The sequence below is a fragment of the Lynx rufus genome, unplaced genomic scaffold (genome assembly GCF_022079265.1).
Source record: "Lynx rufus isolate CCGP_SWC_20201006 ecotype Redwood Valley unplaced genomic scaffold, mLynRuf1.p SCAF_16, whole genome shotgun sequence".
In the NCBI taxonomy this organism is placed as follows: Eukaryota; Metazoa; Chordata; class Mammalia; order Carnivora; family Felidae; genus Lynx; species Lynx rufus.
The window spans coordinates 9270712-9297900 of record NW_025814830.1 but is presented as its reverse complement, the minus strand read 5'-3'; the positions used below and the strand labels follow the sequence as shown (position 1 = coordinate 9297900).

Genomic DNA, 27189 nt, shown 5'->3' with positions numbered 1-27189 from the left:
GAGGGATGTAACCCAGGAGGCTCCTTTTGGCCTGGGTGCAGTGCTGGCTCAGGCCATGTGGGGGCAGCAGGGGTCACCGAGAACAGCACTGTATCTGGGTTACTGGGCAAACCCAGCCCAGTACCACCTAGGCTCAGACCTCTCAGGCCTTCCTGAGCCCCCAGATGTTGGGACGACTGTGAGAGGCATAGTAGGGACAGGGACTTCCAAGTGCCAGGGCTGAAGACAGGCTGTTCAGTCCACAGTGAGTCAGGGTTCTCGGCCCACAGGGTCCCTCTGATGTGGGGAAGGACTGCATTGGGAGGAAGTGTATAAGCTCCTTGACCGTTTGGGGATAGTACAACCCACCCCACCCACCCCTTCTCCCTTTAGAGTGGGCAGCCACACAAGTGTGTTAAACAGCTTTAATTTCGGCTTCTCGGCACAGTAAGAAATATTGCACATGATCAACATGTTTTGTTCTGGGGATAGGGACAAGGGTAGGGGGAATCACCTTCTTAGAAAGTACAACCCAAGTTGGGAGGGCAGAGGGGGTGGGGAGAGAACCCTCCCCATGCCTGTGGCAAAGTGCAGGAGCCCCCACCCCAAACTAACCTGAGTCCAGCCCCTCTGGGGAAAAAAGGGGTGCATGAACTCCCCCTACTCCACAGGCACCTCTCCCTGTGGCCCAAGGCCCGTGCTACCCTCCAGCTTGTAGCCCTCACATGAGCCATTTTGCATAAAGTACAAGTGAAAAGGTCTGAAGGTAACACACTCCAGGTTATATACAGGGGCTCCGTGGAGGCAGACTGTGCCCCTGCTTCCCCTCAGCTGCCCCCCGTCACAGGGAGAAAGCTGTGGGGGGACGGGGGATAGACAAGAGGAGCAGGCCTCATTCCGCCCCAAACTAGAAAGGACGAAATGGCTTTATTGGGGAGGAGGTAACCATCCTGCCCCCCCATTCCTGCCACCTACATACTGTCCATGTCCTGAGGGGGGTACTGTGGGTCCTGGGATCTTCTTGGGCCCCTCACCTGCCTGTGGCAGCTGTGGAGGGGCCAGGGGGTGGGGGGGAGGGCTGGGGGGGGCCCTCCCAGCCAGGCTGTCCAGGACCTGGCTCTGGGGGTGGAGGCAGTGGCGGGGCAGCCGAAGCTGTGCCAGAGTCCGAGCCAGGTGAGGTGGGGTCGGGGCCCCCAGCAGGGCTGGGAGTGGGGACAGGGGCAGCAGCAGTGCCAGTGGGGGGTGGTCCGGGGAGGGGGGCCTCAGCTCCAGGGGGCTGCTCCGTGGGAGTGGCCGCCTGCATGATCTTCTGGCGCACCTCTCGGATCTTCAACTGCAGACAGACCTTGGAGGGGAAGATGTCTGCGTAGCGTGCCTGGAAGGCTGCCGTGGCCTGGGCTGGGGACAGAAGGACGATGGGGGGCGGGGAGGGCAGGGTGAGATGAGCAGGCAGGTCCTCTTTAGGGGCCCCCCAAAACTCCAAGATACACTCACCCGATGGGAAGAAGCCATGGTCCTGGAAGAGCTGCATGACCAGGGCCCGGCGCTGGTCCAGGGTGCGCCGCAGTGAGGAGTATGGCACCTTCTCGTATTCCAGCTCCCCGAGCACATCCTCGGCTTCCGTACCTGGGAGCAGCACAGGGAGGACAGTCAAGGCTACGGCAGCAGCCTGCTCCCTGCCCCCGCCACCGTCTGGATGTCTGTCCAGCCCTCACTGAATTCTGTAACACAGCAGAGTTCAGAGAAGGCACCTGCCTCTGGACCCCACCAGACCCTAAAACCCACCCTCCCATCCGTGACCGGCTGTCCTTCCCCATCACCACCGTGCATCTGTAACTCCATTGCCAAGACCCCGCCCTTCTTAAAGGTCCTAGGTCCCCCACAGCTCCGCCTGCCTCGGTGCCGGCACCTGTACGGTCAAAGGTGAAGATGTCCCCCTCGCACTTGGCACTCTTAGGGGTGTTGGGCTCTGAGCTGCAACTGGAGCGTCTCCTCATCTTGCGCTTGGGCGAGGTGGGGTCCTCGGGGGCCGAGTCCAGGTCTGTCCAACAGAAGCAGGCTCAGCGGAGGCAGCCCTGGTCTCCCCCCACTTAACCCAGGTGCCCCACACTCGCCTACCGGTGGAGTTCTTCCTCTTCTTGCGGTAGGAGCCCAGGATGGCCCGGGGGGAGGTGGCCAGAGACTGCAGGGTAGGCGAAGGCAGCACCTCCTCAGGCCGGAACTCAGGCAGCTCAGCAAAGCGCTCTTCGAAGTCCACCTCTGACAGGACCCTGCTGGAGAGCCGGCGGGGTCACCTCCCCTGCCTGAGACAGCAGCTGCCTCCTTCTCCCTCCCGCCCTACACGCTCTGCCACGGAGCCCAGCCCATGCTCACTTGTCCACAGAGTCAAAGGTCTTCTTCAGGGGCGGGGGCCGCACCTTCACCTTCTTGCCGGTACCAGCCGCCTCCTTGCGCTCGGGGGTGTCCCCAGCTGCCCTCCCACTGCTGCCCTCGCTGCTGCTGCTGCTGCTACTGGGGGCTGGGGCCGGAGCTGGGGCCGGGCTGGGAGGGGTGGGAGGCTCCCCACGGCTCTCCAGGCCTAGCCCAGGGACTCGCCAGTCTGAAGATGAGCTGGGGAATTTGCTGGCCTGGGGTAGGGACGGCAGGGAGACGGAGGACACTGGATTCAGACTCGCTGGGGCAAAACCTCCAACAGAGAGCTGGATGCCAACCACCCAAGATGTACAGCTCTGGAGAAGACCCAGCCATACAGACAAGCAAAAGGGACAGAAGAGCTCCCCTCCCCCAACACCCCCAACTCCTGCAAACAAGGACAGAGTTCAGGCAGGTGTGCAGGTAAGAAGGATGGAGCAGAAAAGCAAACAATGGACTGAGACGCCGAGCTGTGTGGCAGCACGATCTGCCTGGCCTGCTTCACACTTACCATGGTCTCCGGGCCCTTGGTGCCTGTCCGCTCCTCAGCAGGCGGGGGTGGTGGGGGGCTGCTCCGGGCTGTGGGAGCCCAGGTCTCTGGGGGCGGTGGAGGGGCTGGCGTTGTGGGCTGACCCTCAAGCTCAGACTCAGGGACAGGGGGCTCACGGGCTGGGCCAGGCTCCAAAGGCTGCCGGGATGCAGGGCCTGACCGCCCAGGGGCACCTGCCTCAAAGGAACCCACAGGAATGCTGGCGATGGCCGCCTTCACTTTCTGGGGGGCCTTGGGGGTAGGCCGCTGGGCCTTAGGGGCCACTAAGCTGTAGGTCATGGAGCCTGCTGGTGGAAAGAAGAGCATTTGCTGAGCCAGGCCTGTCTGGAGCCCACCTTCTGGGTCCTCCAAATCACCCCACCCTGGGTTGGCCTGACACCCACCTGTGGCATTAGGAAAAGGACTGGTAGGGGCCGGGGTGGCAGTGGCAGGGGCCGGTGGGCCCTTGGGCAGGATGGTGGCAGCAGGTGGGGTGGTGCTAGTAGCCACAGTGTAGACCAGGCCCGGGGGCGCCTGGGATGGCTGGGCCAGGGGTGCTGAGGAGGTGGGTGCAGGGCTGCCAGGGTAAAACGCCGTGATGACAGGACCTCCGGGGGCTGTGCAGGTGGGCGGCAGCTGGGGGCTGGGCACAGGTGACACGCCCACCTGGCCGGGAGCCAGCAAAGGGGCTTGGCCTGCAGAGACAAAGAGGAGAGGCGGGGGCCCCAGTTAGGGCCTGGGCCACCTCGGCACCACCCTGGGTCCCCAGCTCTTCCTGCCAGGCTGCCCCTCACCTGAAAGCAGGGGCTGCACGAAGGCGGGTCCGCTGGGCCCCAGTGAGGTGAAGCCTAGGGCTACCGAGCTCGTGGGCCCATACGAGGTGACTGTTCCAGCCTGGCTGGACGTAGGGCTGGTGCCCAGGGGCAACGCGTGCCCACCCGCCGACTGCACGTAGGTGATTCTGCCGCAAGGAGAGGAAGGGGGGAGTGAGGTAAGCTGGCCCCATCTCTGGGCTGGCCTCCAGGTGAGGGCTCAGCTGCCATTACCTGGTAGAGGAGGGCAGCAGGACCTTCTGAGGCTGCGAGGTGGGTCCGGAGAGCGTGGCTGGGCTGAGGGGCGGCACCAGGCCGCTGGGTGTGCTCACGGGCACTGGAGTCAGCTGGATGATCTGTGGGCAAGGGCACCCACAGGCTGAGGTGAGGTAGGGACCCAGAATGGGGCAGGGGAGGACCAAGACCTAGGAAGGTGGATCTCAGCAAAAACAGGGAACGCAAAATTTGGAATCCAGACAGAAAAGAACAAAGGAAAAGAAGACTCGAGCAGTACGAGACACAAAGAAAGAAGAAGATGCAGACGCCAAGGGAAAATCAAGATGTACGTATATATTGAAGAAAAAGTCCTAAAGACAAAGTTCCAGACACAGACAAAAAGGGAGAAAAGGAAAAGTGACTGAAACAAAGGCACACACAGAAACCGTGGCACAGAAACCTACACCCAGGAGGGGAGGAATGAAGAACAGGTGGAGCCAGGATGCCCTTACCTTGCTGGGTGGCTGGGCACCATTCTGCACAGGTACTGAGAAAGGCGGGCTCACCAGGGGCAGTGGCTGGCCAGCCCCGCCACCCCGCACGGACATGCTAGGGGCCGCCAGGGGCACCAGTACCTTCCCGGGTAGCAGCTGGGCGGAGCCACCCGGGGGCGGGGCCTGCACAGGAGAGACTGACTGGGCTGCAAGAGAGAGAAGAAGTTACAAGAGAGCCAAACAGGCCTGAAGCCCCTCTCCTCCGCTGCTCAGCCCAGGCCTCACCTTTGGGGGGTGGGGCGGAGGGTACTGACTGCAGGATGGGGATGCCAGGAGTGGGTGCGGTGGCAGCCAGAACTTTGCCGTTGGTTGAGGTGCCCGGCGGGAGGGTGAAACGGATGCTGGTGGTGGGTGCGGGGCCGCCAGGAGCTGCTGCCTTAGTCCCAGGGGCTGGTGCCGGGGCAGGAGCCACCTGAAGCTGCTGGGGCAGCGTGGGCAGGATGTACTGCACCTGGGTGATTCCCCCAGCTTTGCCCAAGGCACCTGGCTGCAGGATGCCCAGGGGCACTGGCCCATTGGGACCACTCCCAGCACCTGCTCCTGAGCCTGTAGCGGCCCCACTGCCAGGGGCCCCCTGGGCTATGAACTGAACAGCAGGGGGCGCCGGGGCCCCATAACCAGGTGTGCCCACGAGCAGGTTGGTGACTGTGGCAGGAGCCTTCCCCACAGTGCCCAGTAGGGGCCCAGCCACCAGATGCGGGGCTGGCGAGGTGGCTGCTGCCGACTTCTTGTCCGAATACACTAAGCTTACACCCAGAGGGGAGCTCCCAGGTGCTCGGGACCCAGCGACTGGCTCAGTCCTGGCACCTGCTGTGTCACTTGGAGATGCCTCAGCCCGGCCAGAGGTGGGAAAGGGCTTAGAGGCGATGGGCACAGGAGTGCTACTGACAGGCCGCACCACGTTGGTGACCATGGTGGCAGCTGGGCGGGACAGGGGGGCTGCTGGGGCCCCATAGGCCAGTGATGGGGCTGGGGCTGAGGGCATGCGGGCTGCACTGCCTTCCCGTTCCTCCTTATTCGGGGGCAGGACCAGTGTCTGCAGGACACTTCCTCCCCCCCCAGGAGGTGCTGCAATGACCGAGGGGCCTGGTGGCTCCAGGCCCCCCACACTTTCAGGTCTCTTGCGCCGGAAGGTGGCAGGATCCGTTGAGAGGAACCGGGTGGCCTTGGAAGGTGTTACTGGGCCCCCTGCCCCAGGGAGTGGGGGCCGCAGTGGGCCTGCTGTGCTGCCCTGACCTGACTCCTGGGCCTTGAAGGTCCCTGAGCCCAGTGGGAAGGAGGTGGCAGCTGAGGCTGAGGAGGAGGCAGGTGAGGACGAGGAGGAGGATGGGGTGGGCCCATAGCCTTTGCCAAAGGCTGCAGGTGGATCCGGGGGCCCTGGGGGCTCAGGGTCCAGCGATGGGCGGCAGTGGGTAAAGGAAGAACGAATCACAGGCGAGAACACCTTCCGGCCAAAGCCCTGGGTGGAAGGAGGAGACACAACCACATCAAGGAAGCCCGGATACTCACACCCTGCCCATCCCGGTCTCGCCCGGCAGCAAGGCCAGCTGAAGGCCTCAATTCATCCAGGCCGTGACCCTATTCACCACGCGGCAAGTAGCTTGCCCTCTGTGAGCCTCAATCTCCCTGTGTCAATGCACACGAACAGATATTTCCTCTTCCTAGGAAGAGTGAGTGCTACCAGACAACACCAAGTTCCAAGCTCTCACCTTGCTGCCCTCTGGGTCCTCCCCAGAACTGTCTCCGCTCTCGCTGTCGGTCACTCGCTCCTTGCACTTGAGGTCAATGTCAGTGGTGCCGAAGCCATCGTCAGCTGAGGGAGCAGAGAGAACAGCACTGGCATAAAGGCTGGGTGCAGGACTACCCAGGAGGGACAGCATGGAGCCCAGGCTTTGCCCCAAGTCGGCAGTGAGTGTTGTCCATGAATGCTGTTCCTCAGCCTAAGGTGTGCCCACCTGCCCAATGGGGAAGCCTAAGAACACGCAAATAACACCACCTAACTCTGTGCCCGATGGCCTGGCCATCCATGCCCCGGTCTTCCCAGTTTCCTGCCTGGCCAGGAGCTCCCCGAGGGCAGGGCTGGGTTTACTCAGTAGAGCCTGAACTGAATATGCCTCCAATCATAAACAAAGAAAAGAGGGAGCCTGAGGCCTAGATCAAATCTCTGCCCACCCCTCAAACCTCAGCCTGCTGTTCTCTGGGCAGGACTCTGGGCCCTGCCACTGCTCACCAATGACATCATCATCTCCCTCCTCCTCACAGATGACCATGCGTTCTTCATCACTGGTCATGTCCTCGCTGGCAGCACGCTGGGAACGGGAAGCCCGGGTGGGCAGCAGCGGGGGTCGCCCACTGGCCGCCAGGGCACCTCCCTCACCAGAGGCCGAGAAGGGGCCTGGAGTCCCATATTGGGTGGAAGGCTTTGTACCAGAATAGGATGCAGGGCCAGACACCATCTGCAGGGTAGGTACCGGGAGAGTTCAGAGGGGGGCATCACCTTGGGCAACCCTCCCTGCCCGTCTCCCCCACCCATCACACCTGAGTCAGTTCCTGTAGTGCCTGGCTATCTACTTCCCCACCATCCAGGCTGTGGACCCCACTGTGGGAGAAGGCTCGGGGCCGGGCCGAGCCAGGTCCCCCCACTGTGTGCAGACGCTCAGCCCCACACGAGCCACTCCCTGGAGCCTTGGTATCCGAGCTCAAGAGTGTCTGGGCTGCAACGGACAGGAGCTCCGAGGACACTGCAGAGTAGAAAGAGAAGAGTACTGCAGAGTCCAGAAGCCTTTTACCAGCCCTCAGACTGGCCAAGCCATTCACAGGTATTTCTAAATAACGGACAAGAGGAGTTTGGAAACCCCGGGCCACCTGGCAGAAAACAGATACCACCCACCAGCCCGGCATTTCCCAATGGATTTTGCCCTCTGGGATTGCAAGGAGCAAGCCCACTGCTCCCTGGGAGGCAGGCCTTCTTTGAGTACGAGACTGAATACAAGTAATGTCGTGCTGCCTAGCTAATAACCAATGGCCGGTCCGAGCCTCCAACCCCTCATCTCAGAGAGAAAGGAAAGCCTCATCCTTAGAGAGCTGCAGGCCGGTGCTCACAGAATCACTCCAAAAAAGTGCCTCAGAATGGCACCATGCACACCAGACACGCTCAGTTGGGAGAAGTAGCCAATGAGGGGCTTCCAACTTTGGTTCTGGGAACCAGCCAAGCTGGAGCTGAGATTCTGGCTCCACTGTCTACTAGTTTCCTGTAATTTCCAGCAAGTGATTTTGCCTCCCTGAGCCTCAGTTTCCTCATCTACAAAGCGGGGCACAGCTTTCAAAATTAGAAATTACACTCTCCTTGACATGCACTACATGCTCACGAACTGATAATGAGATTACTGTTTGGAAACTATCTCTCTGGACCTCCTTGGCTCCTTCACATAAAACAACTGCCAGTTTCTTTATGGATAAGCGTCCTCAAACAAAACGACAGGGCAGAGAAAAGCTTATGGGCCAGGGGTTGAACAAAAAAGAGGGTAGTTGGCACCTCTCAGGGAGGGAGGTGACAGGGCAAGAGAGCCAAGGGGCTGACTGACCTCCAGGGGCAGCGGCAGTCCCCGTCTCTGACATGCTCCGCTCCCGAGTCTCTTTGTGCCCTCCTGCCAGCCCAAGGCTGGTGGGCTTGGCCTCTGAGCTGGACTTCTTCCTGTCCTTGTTGCACCACTTCCAGTCCGGGTGAGCCTTAAAGTGGGCCTCTTTCACCTGGCAGGAGAGAGCAGAGAGACCCTTCACTCACCCACCCCACCTGAGGAAGCTGGGAGGAGCCAGGAGGAAAAAGCGTTACCTGGAAGGCCAGGTCATGGTACTTCTGCTTCTCCTTGGGCCCCAGGGCGTACCACCACTCGCCCAGGATCTTGCTGACGGTCCGGTTGTCCTGGTTGGGGTGACGCTGGTGGACCAGGGCCCGGTGCCGCTTGCTGAAGATCATGAAGGCATTCATGGGCCGCCGAATATGGTCCTTCTCCCGCTGCAGCAGATACAGGCCCAAGTGGGATGGTTAAAACCAGGAGACAGGCTCGGACAGCCACAGGGTGAGCTGGGGACAGGTAGAGAGGAGGCACCTTGTTGGGGCTGCGTCCATCCTTCTCCGAAGAGGAGTCTCGTTCCTTTGGCAGGGCACTGAGAGACTGGGTCCGGCGTTTCCCGGGTGGCAGGGGCAACTGGATCTCAGGAGACATGATGGAGAGGAAGCTGCGGTGGGAGCGGCAGGGACAGTGAGGGCCACATCTCCAGCCACTCCACCCATTAGCCCCAAGCCTCATGGCACTCACGCATCATCATGGTCACTCTCCGTCTCACTGTCCAGCCGGGGCTCTCCTGGAGGGCCAGGGGCCTCCTCCTCAGTGGTGGGAGGGGGACCTTTTCCAGGTTCCACCACCCCCAAAGTGTGGGGGGGTCCAGGCCCTGGGCTCTCAGGGCACGTGGCTCCAGGTGGCCGCCCAGGATCAGCATTCCCTGTCCCACCTGGTGGCTGCTCGTGAGCAACAGCCGCCGACTCAGCAGGTTCTAAGGGCAGAGAGGCAGATCAGAGGGCTCCCGGGCCATCTGGACCCTAACCCCATGCCACCCCATTTGTGGCCCCCCATTCCTCACCTTTGCTCTGGTTGGAGGCCACTGGGTGGCTGGCAGGTTGCTGGGCCTCACTTGGTTGCACAGAGGGGTCGGGCTGGCTGGGGGCCAGGAAGGGGACTAAGGAGTGCCAGGGGAACACAGCAACAGAGCGAGGTTCCACGTTTGTCCACACTGTGGGAAGAAGCCAGCTAAGCTGTGCAGCAGGAGACCCGGGCCTTGACCCCCAACTCAAGCTCTTTTCCACCCTGGATGAGGTGGCTCCACTCCTCCTTTACACCCCCTTCCTCTATCCCAGAGCCTCGTGGGCTCCTGCGTGCGACATCACTCGAGAAAAACTCCTCCCTGAAAGGTTTCTAGGTTTATAAAAAAGAAAACAGAAGCTAGGAAGGGAAATAGGCCTCACACCCCACTCCCTCCCCCACCTCCACCAGCCCTGCCACCAGGGACCAGGCCAGAGGAATGACTGGCTCCTGTCACAAACCAGGCCATGTTTGACTGCCATCTCATACTCCCAAGGCCCCAAAACCTCAGCAGGGCTAGGAACCCTCCCCAGCCAGGCTCCGTTCCCAGCACCCATGCTGGCATCTGACGGGGCCCCTCATCTTGGCCTCGCACTCCCTTTCTCTTTCTTGAGAAGACCGTGGCTTGTTTTCCCTTTCTCTTCTCTGATACCCACAGAGCGGGGTGTCAGGTCTTTCTCCTGGCCTCCCTCCCCCAGTACAGACCCCAGGGAGCCAACCTGCCTTTCCGGGGCTAGACACAGGTGGCTCCGGCATCTCCCCCACCCCCTAACAAAATCTACTGCCCTCAAAGAGGCCTCCCAGCACCCCTTCCCTCTAAACCTCTCAGCTTATCTTGAATGTAGCATCTAGCCCCCTTGCCCAAAAAGAGGGGAGGGTGTGGTAAACTCCTTGGAAGAAAAGGCACAGACAATGGGGCAGACAAGAGAACTGTTACAGGTCTGTGCCCAAGGAAAGCAAAAATGCCAGGTGTTTTCTTGAGAATATGCACAGGAAGGCACTTCCCTGCCAGGAGGCCAGTCCTAGGGTTTCAACCTTCTGCCCCAGGACCTGGGTAGTAAGAGGGTAAGCACAGGGCCGGGACCCATCCCTGGCGGGACTCCTGGGGCAGGCCTGGGCTAGAAGTGGGCTTCCCTCTCACTGCTGGCTCCCTGGGGGAAGTGGAACCAGCAGAGGCCCCTGTGAGGGAAGACGATGAAGAGAGAAGGGAAACGCCCTAGCCTTGGTCTCCATCATTCCAGGCCTCCCCCTGATCCAGATCAATCTGACCTGGGGTGACCCCTCTATGCCTTCAAAAGCCTGGACTAAGAGAGCCACTGGCCTCGAGAACGGATTGTGCAAGGGGCTGACAAAAGACAAAGTAGACACCATGTCAACAGAAGAGGGATAAGGAAGCCAACACCGGAGGAGGTCTCAAGACGCTCTGAGGACCCCATCCTTCATCCCTGGGGCACTGGGGACCCAAAAGCCTACTCGGTCCTCCAATCCCAAGGACCTGGACCGATCTATGCCCCTCTTCACCAGGATCTTTCTCATCAGGCCTCCTCCTCTGCTGGGTGGGGAAGAAAGGGACCAGCAGACAATGGGGGAATAGTCCTTTGGTCCTGCCCCTCCTCAGTGCACTGCCCTCCAGGTTCCTGACTCTCTCTGTCTCCGCAAAGCATGCCACAAACACTCCAGCCCATCACTCAGTTCTAAGCAAACAGTGCTTCACTCACTTCTCAAGCCCTGTTCTTAGCCCCACTACTCGATCACAGTCCCTTCCCCCTCTCTTCCACACCTAGGGCCAGCAGGTCTCATGCCGCCCCTATTCTAATACACGCTCCCAAGCCAGTTACTCTGCACTCTTCACCTCCGGTGACAACGGACCTGTTCCACCCCATCATCCAAACACCCACAGCTGTGCCCAGCTACTCCCCTCTCCTCACTCCCATCACTCCCGCTACACTCCCACCTGCCGTCACTAAACGCTTGGCCCAGCCAAGCTCTGTAACTTTCCCGTCACCTCTGTACTCTGCGTCTATCACTCTCATACTATACCCCTATCCCCGTTACTCCGCACTTAGCACCCCGACACCTTGACCCCGGCAGTCCCAGGGTCCAGGCGCTACTGACCGAACATGCCGAGGCCACGGGAGGCCGCGCCGGACGCGGGCACCAGGGGCCTGTGGGCTGAGTACATGGTCCGGCGCGGGGGGGCCCGGCCGGGGCTCGCGCCTCCTCAGCGGCCGCCGCCACTCCGCCCGCCGCCGGCTCCTCGGCCGTCGCCGCTCGGGCCCGGGGGGAGCCGGAGGCCGTCGCCGCATGCCCCCCCCCGCCGCCCCCCTCCGGCCGCCCCACGCGGGGGTCTCCGCCGGGCGCGCCTGCGCACAGCGTCGCCTGCCTCCCGCCGCCCGGGGGGCGGGGGAGGTCAGAGCGAGCCGGCCCCGCCCCGCCCCCCGGCGCGCGCGGGGGCCGTCACGGGGCGCGCGGCACAGGGGCCATCGGCGCCGCCCCCTCCCTCTCCCTCCTCCCGCGCGGTGCCCGGCGGGCGGGGCAGGCGGGGCGGGGCGCGGCGCGCGTGCGCGGGGGCGGCCCCCTCCCTTCGCTCGCTGGCTCGCTCCCTCCCTCCCTCGCAGCTCCGGCGGGTAACGGCTCTGGCCCCGCGCGCCCCGGCTGCCGGTGCCGCCGCCCCGCCTTTCCGGGCTCCGGGCCCGCGGCTCAGCGCCGGGTCGACCTTCGGCTCCGGGCGGGCAGACGGACCAGCGTGCGTGCGTCCGTGCGCTCCGAGCGAGCCCCGCGCAGAGGCACCGCCGCCTCCCCGCCCCGCCACTACTACGCGCTCCCCTCCCCCCGCCGCACCTCCCCCCGCCCCTTCCCCGCTTCCCCCGCGGCCTTCCGCGCAAGCCCGGCCCCCCGCGCGTGAGCCCATTGGCTGCCGCCGCCGCGCGCGGGTCAGGCCCCGCCGCGCCCGCCCCCATTGGCCGCCCCGGGGGAACGTCAGTCATATGCAAATAAGGGAAGGGCGGGGCGGGCTCCGGTTGGCCTCAAGCCGGCCCGGGGCGGGACCGCGGGAGGAGGGTGGCAGGGAGGGCGCACTGCAGTAAAGGCAGCGAGCCAGGGGGGCGGTTCGGGGCACCGCGCTGCGGAGGCCCCGGGGTTGTGTGTGGTGCTACGTGTGTCCAGTCCACGCGAAGAACACGCTCACGCGCGGCTTGGCCCGCCGGGGCGCGCACGGCGCCGCAGGGCAGATGAACTGCGCGGTAGGGCTACTCAAGCCACCTCGAGCCCTCGCCAACTCACACCAGCCGACTCTCACCCTCACCACACACACACACACACACACACACACACACACACACACACACACACACACCCCTCTCATAGAAAGACTTTTCCTGCCACACCCATTATCTCATACACACTCCACAGTCACATGTACCGTGGTCTTATACTCACACTGCCACACACGAAGTCGCACACCTCGAACACCTGTTCACATGTACCTCCCACACCCCCGGCCAATCACTCCCCATCCATCATCATACACACTCGTTCTCACCCATCCTCCACATCACCCATTGCATACACGCCTTGTCATACATGCTTCACCAACGCATATTCTCAATGCCAGCCCACATGAATCATCATACAAACAACATATCAAATAAGCAGTATCATCTCACACACCTCATCACAACCACTGCTTGTCCATCACACACACACCCCACATCCCTCCCACACCACTGCACACACTCTTCCATCTTCACACCCTCTCATGTGGCCTTCCTGGCACCTCCGATCCCAATGCAGGCTACCTCTCACAGATGCCACTGTACTGACCCCACACGTTATATAAACTTACCCCAGCGAGCGCTACCTCATTACCCTGTCCCATCAGGTATACAGAGTGCCATGGTCATTCATCATCATTCAGCTATACTGCCTGACACTTAGCAGCCACCTGGGACCCTCTAACTGACAGTGTAAGGCAGGGTGCCATGAGCATTACTGTGGGCTGGCCCTACCACTCTAGGCTGGGAGCCACCCCTTCCAGAAAAGGGCCAGGAGGAAGAAAGGAAACTAACACTGGGGCTGCAGTGTGTTGGGACCCAGTATGTATTATACTGTTCACTGAATCTTCACAGCCACTAGGGAGGTACACTTTATTATGCCCATTGTTCAGATGAGAAAATGAGGTTCAGAGAAACTGAATAAATTGTGCAAGATCATGCCTCCAGAACATAACAGCCCAGAGCTCCAAATCACCTGCTCTTTACTGAAAATTCAACCTGGGGGTGGACCCAGGCAGACATTCCCAGAGGTCGGGGAATATAGTAGCACAGTGATACAAAGAGAACTACACAACTGGTGAACTATGAAAAGGTCAGAGAGCACACACAGAGACACAGGCAAGGGTCTGGGGCCCACTGGGGAGAGAGGCAGAGGTCTTGTGTCACCCAAGATGGCCCTGGGGTCACATCCAGTAGAGGCAGAGGCCTGGGGTCACACCTGGGCAGGTAAAGGTTGCACAGGCTCAGATGGACAAAAAGTGGGCCCCTACACAGGTGGAGTCAGGGACAGGCACAAACAAAATCCTTTTCCCAGCCTATCCCATCCACTGACAGAGCTGAAGAAATGGAAAAGGGGCAAAACTGGTAATCAGAGCCCAGAGGGGAAGGGAAGGTCCATAGCCCTCTGACCTCCAGAGACTGCAGGGCCAGACACTTGGCTGTGAGCCTGGAGGGGGCCACTGGAGGGACTATTAGGTGACTGCCCCCTCCTCCCTATGCAGCCCCAGACTCAGACCCTCCATTACCTCACTGCCCCAGGGACTGCAATGTGAGGCAGAAATCAAGGCTGAAATCAATGTGTCCCGCTATCTCCCCACCGCTGCCCCCTCCTCTCCCCACCGGTGAGTCACCTACTGGCAAGTTAACCCCTTCCCTACTGCACTGCAGCCTGGGACACAGCTCAGAGAAACACTGCCCCCAGCTCCCCCACTTCTGTAGGGTGAGAAAAAGAGCGAGGTCCTGGCACAGCAGGGAAAGAGGGCCCCACACATCTGGGAGGGTTGCACATCTGGTAGAAGACACAGTGCCCACATAGGAGGGATGGGAAGAGGCCCCTTACAGGGTAGGGTACAGCCAAGTGGGGGCCCAGCCTGGCAGGGAGGGGCCGGAATCCGGGCGGGAAGGGCCCCCCTGCCCTGGGCACTGGGCCAGCCCTATACTTAGCTTCCATTGTTCAGAGTGGAGGAACCCTGGGTGGGGGTGATTAGGGGTGGAGAAGAGAGAGCAGGTCCCAACCCCAGACAGCTCCATCTCTCCAGCCATCCCCAACCCTAACTGGGGCCTCCCTAATTGGAAAAGACTGAGGGGGTTTCCCAAACCAGGGCCCCAGCCCCATGTGAGTGGGGATGCAACACCACCCTTCGCTCAAGGCAGGTACTCAGGCAGAACTATGGTGCAGCCATCCCCTGCACCACCCCATTACCAATTCCACAAAAGGTTTGGCCCCAAACAGCCCCGCAGCACTACCCCACCCCCAGCCTGGGGACAGGGAGCCCAGACAGAGACACCAACTGCCACCCAGGGTGGCACAGGCTGAGGCCTGCCCAGAGGCCTGGGGCGTACAGCCAGGGATGCTGACAGACTGAGGGACAGGCAGACACACTCTGAACTCACCGGCCCATTTATTGAGCCCAAGAGGCACCACGCCCCTGTCGCCCGTGGCTCCCCACCCTGCTCTCCAGGCCTGGGTCCCCGCCTCGGCTCACCACCCCGGTGTCCCCAGCTCCCCTCACCCGCTCTCCACATACACACCCACCCACCCACCCACCCCGTGCGGCGTCGGCGACGGCCAGGGTTGCCTGGGGAACGAGCCCAGGATTGGGCTGGTGCGGCTCGGGAGGGATGGGGGCCTAAAAATAGCGCCGGGGTGAGTCAGTGTGAGTGGGGCTGGGGTAGGCAGGGGGACTAGGAGGGAAAGAGGCAGGCGAGAGGTGTGGGGGAGGGTCCCCAGGGATTGGGAGATGGACGGCATAGGACGGAGGGGGAATATGGATTTGGGGGTGGAAAGGGGCGGAGGGTGGGGGAGTGTACAGGCACCAGGACTTGAGAGGGCTGGTCGGCGCGGACTGGGGGAGGCGCCCCAACCCGGGCGGAGGAGGGGGCGCCGCCCTGCCTTCTCCTCCCCTCCCCGCGCTCACGAGATTTTCCACTCGCCGCCTGGCCCCCAGCCAGCCCCCGGCGGGCCCCACAAAGCCGCTTTGTGCTGGGAGGGCGGGCGGGCGCCCGGCCGGCCTGACACCCACGCGGGCCGCGGCGGGGCGCGGGCCAGCTGGCACCCGAGCTGTCTGCGTGGGGGGGGGGGGGGCGCCACCCAGCCCTAGGGCGCGGCCCCTTAGGGGTTAATGGCGCAACGACGAGGAAGGGGGGGAGGGTCTCGGCCAATCAGCGTCAGCAGGCGCGGAGGCGGCCAATGGGAAAGACCGAGGCCCCACGCCCGGGGCCTACCCCTGGGGCGCGGATTCCCGCGCCCCTGGGTGCCGGCGGGGGCTGGGCGCGGCCCTCACGGGGTACCTGTCCGGATCTGCAAAGCCCCCGGTACACCCTGTTTCCCCGGCTGCTTCGCAAGAAAAAGGATCAGAGGAGAGTAGGATCTTGCAGTCAGGAGGTGGCACGGTTGGGATCTGAACCCAGGTCTGCCTGGCTTCACAATCAGCTTTTCTGCGGAAATGGGGAGACAGGGGTTCCCTAGCCCAGGCCCCCGTGGGGAGCGGGAACAGGGGACGGGGTGCGGGCGGAGGAGGCGGCGCGGCGGGCTAGGATCCAGCCGCCTGCGGTGCAGCCGCTGCCGCCGGTGGTAATGGGAGCCAGACGCCGTCGCCGCCGCTAATGCGCCTCCCTCCCGGCCACTAATGGAGCCATTAATGCCCGGGCGCCGGGGGCTCCGGGCCGCACCCCCTTCCCGCGCGCGCTGCGCATGCGCGCGCCGGCTACCCCCGCCACTTGCCGGCCGCAGCCACCAGGAGGCAGCCTGACCCCTCACAGCGCCTGGTGCTGGGGTCTCTTCCACGAAGTCGCTTAAGATTAACTCCCAACTACCTCAAAAAACGCCCCTTCCCTTCTCTCCCCTAAAGTCATCCAGTCTTCCCAGTATAGGGCTCCTTCCTCTCCAGGGCAGTCTCCAGGGATCTCTGACACCCAGATCTTAACCTTTTCCCTCTCCTACTCTAAACTCTTGGCTCTTCACGGACTGGCATTCAAACCTAGCCTGGCTAGATGCGTGCTCCTTGGCACCTTTCTGCCAATCCTAGGCTCTAGTGTCAGCTCCAGCTTCAACCAGCCACTGAGAGGTCATGCACTTTCACCCCTCCTGGCCTTTGCTCCTATGGCTGCCTTGGCCAGGAACACCCTTCCCTTTCTTTCACTCTCCTGAAATCCACTCATTCCTCATGCTTCAGCTCAAAGGTCATTTCCAATGAGAAGCCTACCTGTACCTCCCTCATCACTCTGCATTGAGCCACAAAGTTGTCACTATCCTCTGGCTTCCCCAGACTCTGTACCTCCCTCTGCTCTTTGCCTGAGCCTGCATCCATGTCTGCCTTCCCCGCCCATTTCCCCCAGGGCTGCTCAGCTTGGGCCTGGTGGAGGGGAGGAGAGGCTTCTGATCAGAGAGATGGAGTTCACTGTTTGAGACAAAATGGAAATTCTGGTGGGCAGAATCTGGATTTGGGGAGTCAGGAGAACCTAGACTCCTCTTTGGGCCTCATTTTCCCCACCAGGCCAAGCATAGTTGGTGGGTACTGCCTGGTCTCTGAGGTCCCGTTCACTGGGGTATAGTATGTTGGGACTCCATTAAATGGAGCTGGCACCAAATGTGTCTCCTGCAAGGCTTTGAGGGGGTGGCAAGGGTGGTCTGGGTCATGCCCTCTAGCAGGTGGGTGGGCACAGGAGCTGCTTTCCTGTTGTTCCCCCACAGCCGGATCTCCTAGCTTGGCCCATGCAGCCCCCGCCTTCCTGCCTGACTTGGGAACAGGTGCTCGAATGTAGATAGGTCTGCAGGAGGCTCCTGACACCTCTCAACACGTTTCAGAGACAGTGGTGGGCAGGAGGGGGCTCCCAGGCCTGTACAACCTCCCAACACTCCCCAAGAACGGAGTAAGGGACCTAGTACTTGGCACCTGTCCACTCACTTAAAGGGAGGGAGCACCTGATGTGCACAGAGTAGTGGTGAGGGGCTATGATGGGGGCAGCAAGTCTGTCTAAAGAGTGGGAGGAGGGCCAGGGGAAGCCCAGAGACACAGGATCCCAAGACAGGGGGCCAAAACAGAAGGTGGGACGAAAGCTCAGACAAGGACTGATGTCTAAGGGACGGACAAACCAAGAAAGATATAGAGAGACAGAAGTCCAGTGAGAAAGACTCAGGCCCAGAAATAGAGAGCTACACAGACAGATGTAGGAACCCAAGGCAGAGACAGATAGACATACAGTGGCTCAAAGAGAGGCAGAACAGGCAGACAGAGGCCTAGAGAGGGGGCACTGCCTGTCAGTACAGCGAAGCCAGGCAGAAGCTGGGAGCTAGAAAGAAGGCCTTGCCAGGAATGGGGCTGAGACATCTGGCCTCCTGGGCTGGGGCTGCAGGCCCTGGGGCGGCTTCCTCTCCTGGGGAGCAGGCGGGAAGAGTCAGAGGGAGGTGGCAATGGCAGCTGGCTGGCCTGGCCACGCACAGAATGTGGAGAATGCCGGCCGCCTGCCCCGGCACGTCCCCCAGCGGAAGCAAATGCCTGGCGGGGGGCAGGAGCAGGCAAGCTGTCCCAGGCCGCCCCCTCACACCTGCTGCCCTGAGTGAGGGTCAGGCCTTGGCATGAGCGGGCAGAAAGGGACAGGACCACGGCCTCACTATGCCACCGGGCACGGTCTGCCCTTACCTAGGCCTCAGAGGGAAAAGGCCCCAGGTGCCTGCCTACCAAGGGTTTGGGGAGGCCTCTGGGAAAAGAACAAAAGAATCTGCTGGCTGGGAACCTGAGGGCAGCCTGGATACCTCAGCATGGGTGTTGTCAGAGAGGCGCTGCTCAGAACCGCCAGGACAGGCACTGGACAAGTTCTGACGACCAGATGGCCTGCAGCCTCCCTTCCCTGAACCTCGGTTTCCCGCCACCACCGCCCCGCCCCCCACCCCCAACGCCGGGCTGATAATCCTTTCTGCATAGCATCAGGTGGATTTGGCGAGATGGCCCAACGCCTAGGGCTGGGCACATGGTAAATGCTTAATAAGGAGTGGTTACTATTATCGTTATCATTGTTACCGAGACTACTTAAGAGCCTGGGTTCTGGAGCTGCACAGGCTGGGTTCAAATCCTGGTTCTTCCTCTTCCTAGCTGGGTGACCTTGGGAAAGTCACTTAACCTCTTGGGGTGCTCTTTCCTCCTCTGAACACTAGAAATAATAATGGTGCTGACCTCCTGGGGTGTTGTGAGGATTCAGTGAGTAAATGCTCAGCCGGCACTTAGCAGTGTACCACGCACACGCACGGGTGGTGCTTGAGAAATTAGGACTTCTGTAACTTCTGACAGTTAAGAGTGCTCTGATCTGGAGATTGGGAGACCTGGTCCAAGGCCCATTCCTGACCCTCCCTGGCTGGATGACCTTAATTAGGACTCTCCTGCCACTTTTCCTCATCTGGAAAAAATGGCGGCAAGGAATCCTGCCGGGCCTGCCCTCGGGTTACCACCATCAGTGCCACCCCTCCCCTTGCAGCAGCAGTCAGGGTCACATGACCCAATGCTATGAAGGCAATGTTGGGGGCCGTAAGCATGTGGGGGGGGGTGAGGGGGATAGTTAGAGTCCTTCTGCTTCACTCTCTTCATGTGGCTAAGGACAGAAATCCCTGCTGTGCTCACTTCTGTGGAATCTTGCTCCTGTCAATGACAGTAACAAATATAAAAGATGCTGGGGCAGGGCAAAAATACACAACTCGTAACCTCAGTATATGAGCATGAGGGGCAAGCATAGCTCCTGTGTCCCTGTGCTCTGGGTCTGGACTGGAGCTCCATGAGGTCAGGGCCTGGGTTCCTTCCTGCAACAGCCTTTGCTGCAGTCCCAGCTCCCACCCAGATCCCCACCCCGACCTCCTTCCTCCCTGGTCCCCCTGCCTCTGGTCTCAGGCACTGGAATTCACCGTCCACGGTCAGCCACAGTCAGATCGGCTCAAAACCTTCCATGGCTCCCTAGTGCCCTCAGGATAAAGTTCACAAGTCTCCTAAGAGCCCTCAATGATCTGACCCTTGCTGATGAATATAGCTGCACATCCCCACACTCACCTATCCTCTAAAGCCCTTGACTTCGCAGATTCTACTTCCCTCAAATACTCACTTTGGCCTCAAGGCCTTTGCCCAAACTCTTCCCTTTGCCTGAAGGTCCCCCTTGCCAGGCTCACTTAGAACACCCTGCATATCTCACTTGAGAGACCCTGGCCCTTTCTCCAAGAAGCCCTCCCTGACTTCCCATAGCCTCCTAGCCTTCCCCCACCTCAGCTTTAACCACTCTGGATGCTCACTGTCTGAGGACAGATCTGTCTATTCCAGGGACTATGAACCCTGTGAGGGCAGGGCTATGTCCTCAGCACCAACCAGCACAAGGCCAGGCACAATGGCACAGATTGTCAACAGCGGATTAATAAGTAAGTAAGAAGAGGCTAGGGAAGGGGCTGGTGACTGGTCACCCTCCCTGACAGTTGCTCTGACAAGGGTCAACCTGGCCTGGCCTCTGGCTCTCTGGCACAATCTCAGAAGTGTCACTCTCCCTGCCTCTGGCCTCAGCCCTCTGGCCACCCTGGCTTTCCTGAGCTGTGCTCCTCTGGCCTTGGAGTCTTCCCGTCGGCCTCCTAGGAGGCTCTTCCACCCCACGGTTGCTGGTTCCAACTCATCCTTCAACTCTTGGCTTACACGCCCTTTCCTGAGGGCAGCCAGACTAGATTTCACACCTGGAGGCCTGCCCAGCACACCCCCAGCTCCCCTCCATGGCACTGGCCGCACCAGTGATATTTACTGGGCACAGGCGTGAAGAGGAGGGCTCCCGTCCTGATCCTGCCACCCCGAGGCAGAAGGCCCTGTTGGAGCCTCCGTCTTCCCATCTGTAACCCAGCACTATAGCCGAGCAGGGATGAACTAGCCTGCCTGGCTTTGAAGGCTGGTTCCAGGATTTGCTAGCCATGTGACCCAGGGCAAGTTAGTGACCTGGCCTCAGTTTCCTCTAAAGGAGCATAATCATAGCACCCACCTGTTAGGGTTATGAAGACTAAAGGAGCTAATATTTCAAAAGGGCTTAAAACAGGCCCCGGTACATTACAAGGTGGATGGGAGGGCTCGGCGAGATAACTCACACGCGATACTTAACATGGTGATGCCCCCACCAGTCCAGTCCTCCAGACATGGGAGCTGTCATCACAATTATCACCTCTGTTACTCTGTTACCCCATCAGGATTGTGGCGGCCTGGCTCCAAAGACTCAGGAAAGGTTTGCTGACTGACAGACCCCTGAGGATGCATTCCCAGCAGGAGGCCTCTGGAAACACTGCACTAGCCTTCAAAGTCCAGTCCCTTGCCCACGTTAATTCCCACTGAAACATCTATGCAGAGAGGAGGCTAATCTCCCCTTAAGCCCCTCTCCAGGTGGGGAGCTCACCTCTCCCGAGAGCCAGTTTGCAAGCGGCCCTGTTCAAAATGAGCCCTCACCCAGCCCGCCCATCCACATCTCTTACCTGTCCCAGGCCGGCCCATGATGACTTCCTTTTTGGGGGCAGGATGGCTGGTGTAGCTGCTGGGCACCAGGACGGGCAATAGGGCAGCAGGTGAGGGGTGGAAGGCCACCGGCTGGAAGGGTGAAGAAGCCAGGCCAAAGGTGGGCATCGGCTGGGCCACAGCAGTCGGCGCGGCTGGAGGCACGGTGATGGGCACGGGGGCTGGCAGAGGCGGGGGCAGGCCAGGCTTCCCACTGGCCACCCCAGGGGGCACTGGGGTCTCTCGGCAACCCCGCCCAGGTCCCGCTGCCCGAGCCTCACCAGCAGTGCCCACCTCCCCTGGAAATTTGGAGGGCAGCGGCACGTCGGGGTTGCGAACGATGACGGGTGAGTCCCGCTGCACGGCAGGAACCCTGCGCACAGAAGGCCCAGGATCCGAGGTCAGGCCGGCAGGTGGGGGCAACAGCAGCAATGGCGAGGGCTGGCGGGAGCGGGAAAAGGGCACGGCGGGTGACACAGCCCGGAAGCCAGCCGGTGTGGAGGGTGTAGGTGTGTGAGACACCGAGTCCACACCAGAGTCTAGGTTGTCGCTCTTGGGGAAGTCTGGGGTGGCTCCTCCGCCCCCTGCGCCAGGGGCCCCCAGTGCCCCTGGGTGGGGCAGCAGCTCTGTCTTCCTCCGCCCAGGGCTGATGGGCACGGTGAAGGTCAGGTTGGTCTGGAAGGTGGGTAGGATGCCAGAAGAATGGCGCTCTCTGGGGGCGGGCGGTGGGGGGTGGGGGCCCAGGTCTGGTGGCGTCAGCACTCCTGCCTTCGGGGTGCTGGCACTTAGGTGGCGGCTGCGAACAGCAGTGCGTTGGATGACCGGTGAGGCGTTGATGGGGCTGAAGTTGGCGGGGCGGAAGCCAAAGAGCGGTGAAGGGGAGGGTGATGGGGCAGGTGAGAAGGGCGACTGTGTAGAGACTGGAGAGAAGGAGGGTGTGCCCGAGCGGGAGCTGCCCAAGGACACAAGCATCACAGCCGCCTCACACTCATCGAACTCAAAGCGCGACAGGTCAGCAGGAGCCACCAGGCGTGGGCGTGAGTCCCCACGGGCCGCCACACTGCTGGCCTCACTGTCCCGCGATGTTTCGTCACCCCAGTCAAACTCGGTGCTGCCCTCGCGTGCTGCCACGCCTGCCGGCCGCCCAGCCCCACCTGGGCCACTGTCCGCCAGGCCCTCCATCTCCTTGGTTCGCATGGACAGGTGGCGCGAGCAGTAGCCCCGCCGCTGCGACTCCTTCATGCAGCCGTCTCGAGAGCACAGCCGCCGCCACTGCTTGCCATTGAATTTCTTGCGGATTCCGTTGGGTGTGCAGACCACGTCGCCCTTCTTGTACTTCTGCTGGGCAGCTGTCAACGGTGTGCGGGCCCGGGCGGCTGGCGCAGCCCCCTTCTCCAGAGAGGCCACGCTGCTGCTACGGCTGCCGCCCTGGCTTCCCTCCTGGCAGGGCGAGGGCTGCTCCCCAGGGCGGCCTGGGCCTGCAAAAGCCGGTGACTTGGGTGGCGGTGACAGGAGCTGGGGCGGGGGCAGTGGGAGCAGGGCCGGAGTGCCCAGGGCTGGCGGGTGCTTCTCCTCGCCCTCCTCACAAGCCCCCAGGTTGCCACCAAAGCTGATCTTAGAGACCTCAGCATCCTCAGGCTGCTTGGGGTCCAGGGCAGCAGGGCAGGGTGGCAGGGTACCCCCTGGCTCAGCCTGCTCCTCCTCGGGGCCCGCGGGGGGCTTCCTCGGCAGGGCCTCGGGTTCCCAGGGGGGCCGCAGCAGGCGGAGGCTGGAGCGGGCCACCCACACGGCCTCCTCGGGCTCACGGTGTGGCAGCTGTGGGGGCTGTGGCAGGGTGGCTGGTGGGCCCGGCTGGGAGTTGGGGCCAGGGCTGAGGCGGACCTTGTAGGAAGCTGGCTTGGTGGCCACTTCCACCACCACACCTTCACGGTAGGCAGCCACACCAGGCTCCACACAGGTACACACGGCCGTGCCCACCGCCAGGGCGCCCGGCGGCGGCGTGGCATCCAAGACCACATCTACACCGCCGCCAGGTGCCCCCTCGTAGAACGTCAGGGCCCGGTCCCCAGGGAACTGTACCCCTAGGTCCTGGCTTCGGCGCACCTGGCGCACCACGGCCGGCAGGAAGAGGCCATCTCCACGCCGAGCCAGCACCCGCTGGGACCTCAGCTGCCGCAGGTCATATCCACCACTGGTTCCACTTGGGGGCCAGGGACCTGGCCCACAGGCTTCGGCTGGCTCATCCTCCAGATCAGCTGAGTGCTCGCTGGCCGTGTCGGTGGAAGAGGAACGGGTGGAGGTGGGTGGCCGTGGAGGTACACCCAGGGTGCCGGCCTCCTCAGGGGTCCGTGCCCGCTCTTCAGGGGCCCCAGCCGCCCCAATGCTACCGCTGCCAGCTCCATGCTCCTCCACATACTTCTTCTTGGGCGCTCGAGACTTGAACGTGGCCGTCTTACGGCTGAGCGAGGGCTCCCAGCGGCTTGCCTCCCCCTCTACCTTGGGGTCCTCGGCTGGGCCTGGGGCTGCCGAGTCGTCAGGATGCAGCTCCGGGAGCAGCCCCTCAGCCCCAGGGCCCCGCTCAGACTCCTCCTCCTCACCCTCCTCAGCCTCTTCTGGCCCCGGAGGCTGCTGCTGCTGCTGCTGCTGTGCCTCATCGTCTTCCTCCTCTGGCTTGTCGCCCTCCCCGGCCCCTCGCCGTCTCAGGGCCTTGGCCCGGGTGGCTGGTGGGGACTTGCCACCACTGCCAGAACCTGGGAGGCCGGCACATGCCTTCTTCATTGGCTTCATCTTTTGTCCACCTGCAGATGGGAAGGCAGACAGGGATCATCGGGAGCAACTCAGGAAGTCCCCAGACCCAGTGTCCCCCAAGACTTCCCACTTGCTGAGGCCACTGCCTCAACTCCATGATGCCCAAAGCCTCTTTCCTGGCTGTCCTCAACTCGTGTGGGCCCCTGACTGGCACCCATGTCCCCTGAGTTATATGCTCTGGCTGCTTGGGGACACTTACACATATCTGCTCTCTCTACAGAGGCCACAGCAGGTGTGTGCACACCCTGTAACTGCCCGAGGGGACACAAGAAGCAGTAACAGTTCACGCCTGTACAGCACTCACTCTGCGCCAAGCCATGGGCCAAACTTGATTTTCTTAACCCATTTCATCCTCATGACAGTCCTAAAAGGCAGGTGCTACTAATGGCCCTACTTGAGGAAACCGAGGCACAGAGAGCTCAAGCAACTTGCTCAAATTCATCCAGCTAGGAAATGGCAGGGCTAGGGTCTGAACCCAGGCAATCTGGTGGCTCCCGAGTCTGTGCTCCTAACCATTTCAGTGTGCCGCCTGTCACATGATCCAGAGGGCACGCTTCCTTGCACTGTCACTGTCCAGAAAGCACACACACTCATACACACACATGCACAGGAACACAGTCACAGAAAAGGAGGTGACTGGGCTGTGATGTGAGCCTCTCTCCACCCCCACCCCCACCCCTCTGAGCAGCCTGGCATGGCCAGACATTGTGGGAAGGAGTAGGCAGCTGAAAGTCCTGAGGGACGGCTGCCCACTCTTCTCTGCACCCTGGGCCTGCCAGGTATAGCCATCTCCCCAGATCCTGGCAGGGAGCAGGCAGGGGCACGTCTGGGGCAAGAGCTTATCCCCAGTGCTGCCACGGGGCCGTGCATGAGCACACGCACGCGCACAGAGACACACACAGAGGCACACACACACGTCATCACACAGTGGGACACAGAGCTACACCCCAGGGTTTCGCTGTCCCACTGGATGGGAGCCTGCCCCTCCCCCCACAGCACCCAGCGTGATACCAGCAAGCCCAGCCCCCCTTCTGGCCTGCACGCATCCCCCGCCCTCACTGGGCTGCCTCTGGCAGGGTGGCTGAGCTGGCCGGGCCCCCTGGGGCCCCCAAATATGCCCTCCGACTCCAGGTGGGGTAAGTGGGAGAAGGTCAAAGAGAGCAGGGCAAGCCCAGCAGGCCAACCTCACCCACTTCCTGAACAGTCATTACTGCCCGCCCCCTTTCAAGCTGCCCTGAGAAAAGAAAAGGGAAAAAACTTTACTCTGAAGTGACTAAGAGAACCTGAGAGGCCAAAAGGGGGCCTCTGGGAGGGTGGGGGGAGTCCAGGACCATAACTCAAACACAATCAGAGACACCCCTGACTCAGTCTTCAAGCTCCCCCAGGACCCCTGATCTTGCGTTCTCCTACTTGGGGCCTGCTCCTCCTGTGGACCCTGCAAACCCTGCCTGCTCCTTCTCTGGGCCAAACCTGGGGTCCTCACAGGCAGAGTCCGTAGGGCCCGGGGCTTCTCACACTGGGGCAGGCATTCAGGTGCCCAGGACTTGGGCAGCTGCCACCACCTTCTCCCCACTGACCCGCTGGGCCACCGTCCTGGGGACTGAGATGCGGCCCCAGTCCTGCCCAAACACAAACCTTTGCATACCCCACCCAGGGCCTACAACCATACCGCCTGGCACCCTTGGACCTTGCTGCCTGGTCCAGTCTCTTCACCCCAGAAGCCAAACCTTTTTCTTTCCCCTGGGGCCTCCTCTCTTCCTGTCCACCCCACTTTGGATAACTCCCACCCAAGGCCCTGTGGGCCCTCACCTCCTTCAGAATCTGAGCAGTAACTCCTGAAGCCCAGGCAGGCCCAGGCTCTGGTTCTTCAGGGTCTCATGCCCTCTGCTCCCATCAGCCCTCCTGGCACTAGCTTCTCTGCCACTCTCTCTGCCATCCTGTCACCACCTCTACCTCTGCCTCTCTCCTCACAGGCCCTAGCCCCCCTCCTCAGTCACCCTCTCCTTGTCACCCTCATCTATCTTTGTCACCTCTTCCTCCCAGTCACTCTCCGGTCAGCCATCTCTGGACCTGTCACCTTTTCTCTCCATCACCTCTCCTTGTCACCCCTCCAACTCTGTCCCCTCCCTCTCCCTTGTCACCCTGATCTAGTCCTGTCACCCCTCCATTCCTGTTACCCATTCTCTACCCACCATCCCCTCTCCGTCACCCCTTTTCTAGCACTCTTCCTACCCACCACTTCATCCACTCTATCCCCCTTTCCCACCATCCAAATCACCTTTTTTCCTCTGTACCCCCTCCCCGTCCCTGCCACCTGTCCCCTCTCGGCCCCCAGCACCCCAAATCCCCCCTGCCCGTGTCAGCCCTGGCCCCGCCCCTCACCTCGGGCTCGGCGGGGTTTCGGGGCGGGGGGCCGTGGCCCCGGCTCGGTCCGGTCCGGTCCCTCCCCGCCCCCCCTCCGGCTCTCCCTCTCGATTCTCCCTTTTTTTTTTTACTCCAACACACAAAATGGTGAATGGACCTGCAACAGCTGGAGCAGCCAGCCAATCACCGGCCACAACCCCGCTGACCGGCGCCGTCCTAGACCAATAGACATTCGCAGCTCAGTCGGCTCCGCCTCTCCACGACGAGCGACATTCGCCAAGGCCAATCCCGCCCACCCGGCAGCGCCAGGGGGAGGGGCCAAAGTCCAAGACCGGCCTCCCTCTGGGACCGACACCAACCTGAGCCTACGACCGCCTGATCTGCCTAGGGCCCTTCCCCACAACAAGTGATGGACTTCAGCCTTGGCCAATTGCAGGCCGTCTTAGTGCAGACTGACGAATACAGTACCCAGTCGCCCTGCACTCTAGGCCGGAACCCAGCCTCTGTGAGGGACAGTAGCCAATGAAGTGCAAGAAGGAAGGGCTTAGGGATAGGCTGTCCAATAAGCAGGCTTAGAAGGCGTGGCCTGAGCGTTTGTTGACCGGCTCGTCGCAATTCCTGCTGGGAATGGTAGTCTTCTTACGTCTCCGGCCCATAGTCGATAGTACAAAGCAGACTACAACTCCCATGTGACAGAGTGCTGTAGCACCAAAGAACCCGGGCGAGGAGAAAAAGTCGGACAGGGCAGTTCCTGTAAGTCTCACTGCACACCAGGAGCATCTTAGACCCAGGGCCCCGACTCACCCCGATTCCCGGCTCTGGCGTCGCCAGTGGCTCCTCTCAGTGGCGGCGGTAGCGGCACGAGGGGGAGGTGCGAGGAGCAGCCAACCGCCACCCGCAAGCCCCGCAGCCAATCAGCAGCGGGCGGGGCGGTGCAATGACCTCACCGGGTTTTACTCTGTTACCCCTCCCCCACGTGGTTGTTGCTGTCGGTAGCCGAGAGTAGGGAAGTTTGGGGTGGGGGGGAGGGGAGGAGAACGAGTGATGTCACCTTTCCCCCGCTTGATTGGCTGTAGGGTGGCCGGGACTGTGACCAATCAACAGCCTCAGA

The 27189-nt window shown here is 61.6% G+C and overlaps 1 protein-coding gene across 5 annotated transcripts; it reads right to left on the bottom strand.

Moving 5' to 3' along the window:
* Positions 1-390: 390 nt before the first annotated feature.
* On the bottom strand, positions 391-26204 carry CIC (capicua transcriptional repressor). Of its 5 annotated transcripts, none has more exons than XM_047077981.1 (21): positions 26097-26204; positions 20888-23704; positions 9144-9293; positions 8822-9056; positions 8612-8741; positions 8335-8517; positions 8087-8252; positions 7041-7243; positions 6733-6958; positions 6212-6315; positions 4728-5961; positions 4461-4648; positions 3967-4088; positions 3715-3881; positions 3325-3615; positions 2903-3228; positions 2353-2606; positions 2098-2252; positions 1889-2020; positions 1474-1605; positions 391-1377 (listed from the first exon to the last, which is right to left on the bottom strand). In XM_047077981.1, the coding sequence occupies exons 2-21, from the start codon at positions 23691-23693 to the stop codon at positions 1010-1012; spliced, it is 7572 nt and encodes a 2523-aa protein (XP_046933937.1). In that variant the 5' UTR covers positions 23694-23704; positions 26097-26204; the 3' UTR covers positions 391-1009. The 5 variants fall into 5 exon arrangements, with proteins under 5 accessions (XP_046933937.1, XP_046933940.1, XP_046933938.1 ...); XM_047077984.1 differs by having other exon boundaries at positions 2098-2249; XM_047077982.1 differs by having other exon boundaries at positions 2903-3225.
* Positions 26205-27189: the final 985 nt, after the last annotated feature.

Coding starts and splice junctions, on each gene's coding strand:
- CIC (XM_047077981.1), bottom strand. CDS start 23,693: ATGAAGCCAATGAAGAAGGCATGTGCCGGCCTCCCAGGTTCTGGCAGT. Junction 8,742..8,821: donor GAGAGTGACCATGATGATGC/GTGAGTGCCATG, acceptor CTCCCACCGCAG/CTTCCTCTCCATCATGTCTC. Junction 2,253..2,352: donor ACCTTTGACTCTGTGGACAA/GTGAGCATGGGC, acceptor CCGGCTCTCCAG/CAGGGTCCTGTCAGAGGTGG.